Here is a 7,910-nt window from a genome sequence, read left to right on the forward strand (position 1 = left end):
CTGCACCATGTCCGGCCAGCGGGAGCGTTGCGAGCGCGAGTGGCACGAGCTGGAGGGAGAATTTCAGGAACTGCAGGTAAGGCCGGGCCACCTGGTCCCTCCACTTGGCTACCTGAGCTGCAGTACCTTCCCCTTCCTGCTCCCCCAGCCGGGGCGGTGGGCACCATCAGGGCCCAGGGGTGTCCCTGGCCAGGCCCTGGAGGCTGGTGGTCCGCGTGGACCAGCCCCCTCCATCTCCCAGCACTTCGGTTCTTCACCCACTTGGGGCGCCCGCTCGAAGCCCCCATTCCCCCGCCCTCGCACCGGCTCTTGGCGCTGAGCACCTCCTTCGCTGCAGAAAGTTGGTCTGTGGCCTCTGAGGGGAAGTTCCAGGCGTGTCCATGTGGGGGAGGCCTGCGGGGTCAGGTCTGTGCTGGGACTCGGAGGGAACAGCCCTGCCCCCACCTCCTCAGGGGTCTCCCCTAACCCCACCCTTCGGCTTGTGGCAGCTCAACTGCCCCTCTGTCCTGGGGAGCAGCCCTCCGCTGCGGCTCTGTTGGGAAGATGTGCTTGGGAGACGTTCACCTTGAACCCATCGACTCTGCTTCGGGACTGGGGTTCCCCGTTCTCCGCCTTCGGGGCGCTGCTGCAGGCTGACTTTGGCGTGGCGGATGGCATCTGTCAGTTCTGACAGCTGGGTTGCCTCCCTCGGGAGGGTGAGGGCTGCTTCCTGCCCTCACCCTTCTGGCCCGGAGCCTGAGGAGGGGTGGGCTGGGGGCGGAGGCAAGGGAGGTCCCTTGAGAGAATGGCTTTGTGGCCTGGAGGTCCGGGCAGGGGGATTTATTCCTGAGTTCTCAGAGGCCTCAGCTACCTACCCTGGTGACTAGAGACGCCCCGAGAAACCTTGGGGTTGGCCACGGGGACCCCTGGACCATTTCTGGAGATGGGGCTGCTCCAGCTGCAGCTACCCTATTGTGTTTGTTTTCTCAGAGTTAGGCTTTGCTTGCCTGAAGTCCTGTCACGCATCTCCTCGAACTCCTCCTTGTCCTCAGCCTGAGCAGTGACATTTCCCCCGAGCATGTAGCTTTTGTCTGCAGTTGGCTGGCCTCTTACAGTGTCCAGAGGAGGGGAGAAGGGATTGCCAAGGGTATTTGTAATGAGTCCTAGACCTGAGGCAGCAGGTCCGGATGAATAGAGAGAGGGGTGCTGGAGAGACGGGACAGTTTGAGGCATGAGCAGAGGGTAAGGTACCCAGAGCCAAAGCGGTATCCCCTTCTTTCTGGGCTTGTCCAGCGTGTGTGGGTTGGTGCCCTCTCCTTCAGGTCTGGTGCTTGGGTCTTACCCAGCTCCCTGGGGACCCTGGTGGCTTCACTGCCATTGAGGAAACCCAGCTGCTTCTTCATGCTTTGTCCTACTGGGCGCTCATGTCATGTCCACGGAGGGGGTGTTAGGGTCAGGAGTGGGAGAAGAGGTGTGCAGTGTGGAGCTCTTGTTGTTCATCATTCCTTCCCCTTGTCCTGCCTTAGCCTAGGCCAGTGATGGCAAACCTATGACACACGTGTCAGAGGTGACACGCGAACTCATTTTTTTGGTTGATTTTTCTTTGTTAAATGGCATTTAAATATATAAAATAAATATCAAAAATTTAAGTCTTTGTTTTACTATGGTTGCAAATATCAAAACATTTCTATATGTGACACGGCACCAGAGTTAAGTTAGGGTTTTTCAAAATGCTGACACGCCGAGCTCAAAAGGTTCGCCGTCACTATCCTAGGAGAAGGAGGAGTCCTCACACTTCAGAGCTATGCGATTAATGCAATTAACAGCAATTAGACAGCAAGTCTTGGCAGGCAGAGGTTGCAAAGAAGACAGTTTGATTTGTTGTTGTGTTCTTATTTGGTGTCTCTGGGGCTCAGGTGTGTGAGGGACAGGGGAGAATTGGGCATTAATTCTGGATTTCATCCCCGGGTGCCTAGCAGGGCTTGTAGAAGGGCTCACCTGGTGGGAACTGTGACGTCCCTGCTTAGTTCTTCAGCAGTAGGGCATGGAGTGGACTTGGGGAAGAGGGAGCATCAATTCCCTACCTGACAGGAGGGCATAACCCTTGCCCTTGCCCTTGCCCCAGCCCAAATGCACACTTAGGCATTTGGGTGACAGGTTGTGTGGCTGCTTTCACCCCTGCTGGCCTCAGGCTCTGGTGGCAGCTTCTGGATCAGAGGCCAGTGATGGATGGAAGGCCACAGAGTCCCCTGGGGGTGGGGGTGGGGGTGGGGTGAAGGTGAAAAACACTATGTCTTCAGTTCATAGATGAGGAGACTGAAGCTTGGGCATGCTAATGTAACCGGGGTCACACAGCTATTGAGTGACAAAGTTGGGGCTAGAGCTTAGTTCTCTAAATGTTTACTTCACATGGATGTCCTTGTGTTGGGAGGCCCCTGTCTGTCATATTCAATGTGAGAGCTCTGAACTCCTGAGATGAAAGTCTCTGGAAATACATATATAATAAGTAGGGTGTACCTTGTCCTTGTGTATGTATTGGACAGACTTTCAGATGAGGCATTTATTGGGGAATAAGGGGGTTACAGCAGGGAGGCAAGTGGACAGATGGGAACTAGAAAGGTTCACAATAGGAAGGTTTTTCTTTCTTTCTTTCTTTCTTTTTTTTTCACCAGAAAATCTCGGTCTATCTTAATTTTCCTAATCTACCTCGGAATCTGGGATTCATGGATTTCATGCTTGTATCTCTCTGATTTCCTTTCTTGGGGCGGGGCCAGGGGGAGGTATGTATCACTGGGTTTTACCTCTCCTTCCCTGTTACACTTGAAGGGAGGAAAGAGGAAACCTAACTCAGACCCTAGAGGATTTGAAAGGTCTTTAGAATTCCTCCCTCCCCGCCAACGTCATAATCTCTGGGAATTTCCAGAGGAAAAGATCTGATTTCTTTTGGTTGTGGGGCCTCACTGGACTCTGGGGGAGGTCAGGTCGCTATGGTTATTTCGTTTTTAGCTGTTTGGGATTTCAGCCTTGCTGGTAAATTGAGCGTGGCCCTGTGGCCGGTGGTGTGACCACAGAAGGTCACTCACAGACACGGTGGCAGGTGGTTTAATGAGCCTTTCCTCCTTGCCTTACATCACTGGGAACCTGACCGTGCCCCTCCCACCAAGGAAGGAGATAGCTAGAGTGGGCTTTCCCTAAACTTGACCTCATAGTAGGTAGACCATTGTAAAGATTTTGGCTTTTGCCCTAGCCAGTTTGGCTCAGTGGATAGAGCGTCGGCCTGCGGACTGTAGGGTCCCAGGTTCGATTCCAGTCAAGGGCACGTGCCTGGGTTGCCATCTCGATCCCTGGTGGGGGGTGTGCAGGAGGCAGCTGATCAATGATTCTCTCTCATCATTGATGTTTCTATCTCTCTCTCCCTCTCCCTTCCTCTCTGAAATCAATAAAAATATTTTTAAAAGATACTTTTGCTCTTACTACCAATGAAATGGGCATCCCTCTAGCTGCTGTATATGGAATAGACATCAGGGTGGGGCAGGCTGCAAACAGGAAGATAGTATTAAAACCCTAAGAAATAGATCCCATTATCACCAATTTACAGAGGTCAGTAAGTTATACAAAGTTTCATGGCTTGTAAGTGCTGGAGCCAGGATTCAAATCCAAATCGTTGAACACCAGAGTCTGCGTTCTGTGGGTCAGATATTTTCTGGGTTCCTAACACAGTGGACTCTGAACCCTTTTTGAGACGCTTGGCTCTAGAAGAAAACTTTTGAACTTGTGAGGTCTCATTTCATTTGTGTGGTTCTTTAAAAGAATAGCATTTAGTCAGAACTCTTAGTTGCAAGTGACAGAAACCCAATTCTGCTGGTTTAAGCCAAAAAAAGGGGTTTATTGGTCATGTATTGGAAAGTCCAGTGACAAACGGCTTCAGGTAAGGCTGGATCCAGGAGCTCCATTGATGTCTCTGTGAGTGTGTCTCTCTGTCTCCTCTTTGTCACCTTTATTCTTAGGCGATTTGCGTCTCCCTTGTTGTAGTAAAGAAGACCACTGGCGGCTCCAGGCTGACATCTACCATCTACTTAGCAAACCGGAAAAAAACAGTGCATCTTTTCCCCAGTAATTCCAGTAAGAGTCCCAGGGCTGATTCTCATTGGCTGGACTTGAGTCATGTGATTATCCCTTACCAGTCACTGGGGCACTGATTGGCAGTGCCTTGGTTACATGTCTACCCCTGGAGCTCAAACTGGAATCAGTGCTACTTTAAACCACATGAAATAAGAATAGGGGAGGGGTGGTTTCATGAAGGAAAATAAAAATGCTGGTAGTGAAAACAAACAGACAAGGGTTGCTAGATAGGCATCGTTGGGGGCTAATAGAAACAGCCTGTTCTTGTGATTCCCAAACCGTGTCAAGGCTTCCCCATGAAACTGCAGAAAAGTCACAGGGGTTCTATGGTCTGAATTTTCAAGGGAAACACAATGACATCTGTCCCACACCACTGACACTGCTAGCTTGGGGCAGTTCACAGTTGTACATTAGGTCATGCTACATTCTTTTCGATGGTGTCATATCTTTGTAAAGTTGGATTTTCTGTGGTCTCTGATTAAAATCAAGTGCTATGTGAAAATCAGCATGGAACAGGAAATGATGGCAGCCATGTCTAATTTGATGCCAAGGTTTGAGAATTTGTGGGGAGCCAACAGGCACACACATTCCCATTAGTAAATAATTTTGTTTTGTTTGTTTGTTTGTTTTCAGAATGAAAATAAATATTTTTTTGCCAATTTCAGAGTGTTTTTCCTCCCTCCAAAAGGCTACTAGGTTGTTAGGACCTAAATACTTTTTAGTTATTTAACCCGAGGACTCTGAAAAGTTTACTTAGATACTAAGGGTGTGGTAAACCAGAAAAATTTAGGAACCTTTGTTTTGTTTGTTTTTTAATCCTCACCCAAGGATAATTTTCCATTGATTTTTTTTTTTTTTTAGAGAGAGTGGTTAAGAAGGGGGGGAGAGAGAGAAAGAGAAACATTGATGTGAGAGAGACACATCGATTGTTGCCTTCTGCATATGCCTTGACTGGGGCTGGAGATTGAACCTGCAACCCAGATACATGTCCTTGACCGGGAATTTAACCCGAGACCCTTTGGTTTGCGGGCCAGTGCTCTGACCACTGAGCAACATCAGCCTGAACAGAACCTTTGTTTTATGTGCTGATGGTGGTGGTGGTTACACAATTGTATATATTTGCCAAAATTCATTAAATTGTACATCTGAAAACTGGCAAATTGATATGTAAGTTAGACCTCAATAAAGCTGATTTTTAAAAACCAGCAGGTAGCCTGTTACATAGACCTCATCTTCTAGTCCTTTCACAGCTGAGTAAACTGAGGTACAAAGAGATTACGTAACTCAGCTAACAAGAGGCAGATTCCTGGATGTGAAGTCAGTCTAACTACATAATGTAATCATTTAGTTCTTTATGTTATCTTGCCTTCCAAGTGCCTGATACGCATGCTGACACCTTGAGTTACTGCTCACATAACAGACATTACTAATCGATCCTTGCACATGACTCAGCATCTTTCCCCATATAAAGCTGTTACAGTTGAGGTGAAGTCAACTTGCCAACCTTGGTAGTGTTTCTGTGGTGACGAGTCTTGGGTATACTCAGCATCCAGAAATCTTTATCTGACATTGATATCTTGGAAAGAGAACTATATAAATGTCATCTTTTAAAAACTTACCACCAGAGAAGGACACAGCTCTCAGGCACCACATTTTGGTGGTGACCATGGCTCTGTTGAAATTTACTAGGTTGCCCATCAACTCCTGATGCTCCTGGGCCAGAGCCCGGTCTGAAAATGCCATGAGATTCCATTGCTGGCAATTCTTGCATTAAATGTTGACTCATTTCAAGTGCCTTGTGTTAGGAAGGCATCTCCAAGTGTCTCACAGCTGTGCTGGGGCCTGGAGTCATTAACCTCTTCCCACTGGAGCAGAGCTTGGGGCCTCAGAGGACAGGAGAGGTGGCAGATCTGAGTCCTCCAACAGAAACTCGCTTGTTTGTGTCGTCAGTACATGGTATGAAAGGAGGGTAATCAGATGTGCAGGAAAGACACTCTGGGCATCTCAGCTCAGAGCTAATGTTAATGCTTCTCTGTCTTTTTTAAAAAAATATTTTTTTATTGTTTTTATTGATTTTTTACAGAGAGGAAGAGAGAGGAATAGAGAGTTAGAAACATCGATGAGAGAGAAACATCAATTAGCTGCCTCCTGCACACCCCCTACTGGGGATGTGCCCACAACCAAGGTACATGCCCTTGACCGGAATCGAACCTGGGACCCTTGAGTCGGCAGGCCGACGCTCTATCCACTGAGCCAAGCCAGTCAGGGCAGTGCTTCTCTGTCTTTTTTTTTTTAATCCATTATACATTTTTATAAGTAGTACATATCCACATAGTTAAAAATTCAAATAGGAGATATGTCCAAGAATTTTCATATCACTTTAGTTTATAAAAACTAAAAAATGGGTAATTCCACTGAGCCATGGAGTGGGGTATGAAGAGCAGAATGAAGAAACTTAGAGCTACATGTATCAATATGGATACATCTTTTAAATAGAAGAGCAACACTGAAATGAAAAGTTGCAGAGAGGTAAATAGAAGAGCAACACTGAAATGAAAAGTTGCAGAGAGGTATATACATAAATGACATGTATAATAAAGTAGAACATTCAGAACAACACTATGTATTACTGATACATATCTTTTTTAAATTAAAAAATATATATATTTGTATTGATTTCAGAGGAAGGGAGAGGGAGATAGAAATATCAATGAGAGAGAATCATTGCTTGGCTGCCTCCTGTACGCCCCACGCTGGGGATCGAGCCCGCAATCCGGGCATGTGCTCCTGACCAGAATGGAACCTGGGACCCTTCAGTCCGCAGGCCGACGCTTTATCCACTGAGCCAAACTGGCTAGGGCAGTGGTCGGCAAACTCATTAGTCAACAGAGCCAAATATCAACAGTACAACAATTGAAATTTCTTTTGAGAGCCAAATTTTTAAAACTTAAACTATATAGGTAGGTACATTGTTATTAACTTAATTAGGGTACTCCTAAGGCTTAGGAAGAGCCACACTCAAGGGGCCAAATAGCCGCATGTGGCTCGCGAGCCGCAGTTTGCTGACCATGGGGCTAGGGTGATACATATCTTTTTTAAAAATTGGTTTTGAGAGAGACAGAGAGCGACAGAGACACACATCAATTTGTTTCCCACTTTTTTATGCATTCATTGGTCCCCTTCTGACTGGAGATTAAACCTGCAACCTTGGTGTACCCGGATGACGTTGTAACTTACTGAGCTACCTGTCCAGGGCCCTGATACATATCTTTATAGCACAAATACAAACACTTGCAAGGGAGTGAGCTGGGCCAGATGCAGTGTAGTGGAGATTCAGGCAGGGCTCTGGCAAGAAACGTCTCTCCCCAAAGGATCTCAGTGAAGAGTTTAAGGAAGGGGTAGTACTGAGGTGTGGCAGTTTAAGTGTGAGGCCACTGGAGCCTAAAGGGACAGAGGACGGGGTCAGTCACCAGAGGTTGGTCAAAGCTTGTTGCTGGGAAGGGGAGCTACAGGGCTGGAGCAGTAGTAGTTGAAGGCTGCAGCCAAGCAGGGAGGAGACAGGAGGAACAACACCCCCACCTCTTCCTCCTCCCGCCTTCTAGTCTTCTGTCCTGGCCCCCCATGGACCAAGCCTAAGTAGGAGGCAGAGTAAGGGAGCCTAGGAAATAAGAGTCCGAAAGGGTCAGCATCAGCACAGAGAAAGACTAAAGTGATCTGGGGTGGGCGTGGGGGGCGGAAATAACCAGCATAGGGTTTGTCCTCTTTGGGGAAAGGAGATGGGAATTCAACCTAGAAAGAATGCACACGCA

General features: G+C 47.7%; 1 protein-coding gene across 2 annotated transcripts in view; it reads left to right on the forward strand.

The window, feature by feature from the left end:
* Window positions 1-7,910, forward strand: part of TMEM120B (transmembrane protein 120B) — a 47,777-nt gene that overhangs the window by 12,904 nt on the left and 26,963 nt on the right. Inside the window, exon 1 of one of the 2 annotated variants that reach the window (XM_005875437.2) lies at window positions 3-76. The exons of the other annotated variant lie outside the window; for it this stretch is intronic. Within the exon in view, the coding sequence (XP_005875499.1) occupies window positions 8-76 (69 nt within the window). The 5' untranslated portion in view covers window positions 3-7. Of the gene's footprint in view, window positions 1-2; window positions 77-7,910 lie in introns of those variants that run through there. 2 annotated transcript variants of the gene reach the window in all.

This window comes from Myotis brandtii, unplaced genomic scaffold, assembly GCF_000412655.1.
Source record: "Myotis brandtii unplaced genomic scaffold, ASM41265v1 scaffold463, whole genome shotgun sequence".
Classification (NCBI taxonomy): domain Eukaryota; kingdom Metazoa; phylum Chordata; class Mammalia; order Chiroptera; family Vespertilionidae; genus Myotis; species Myotis brandtii.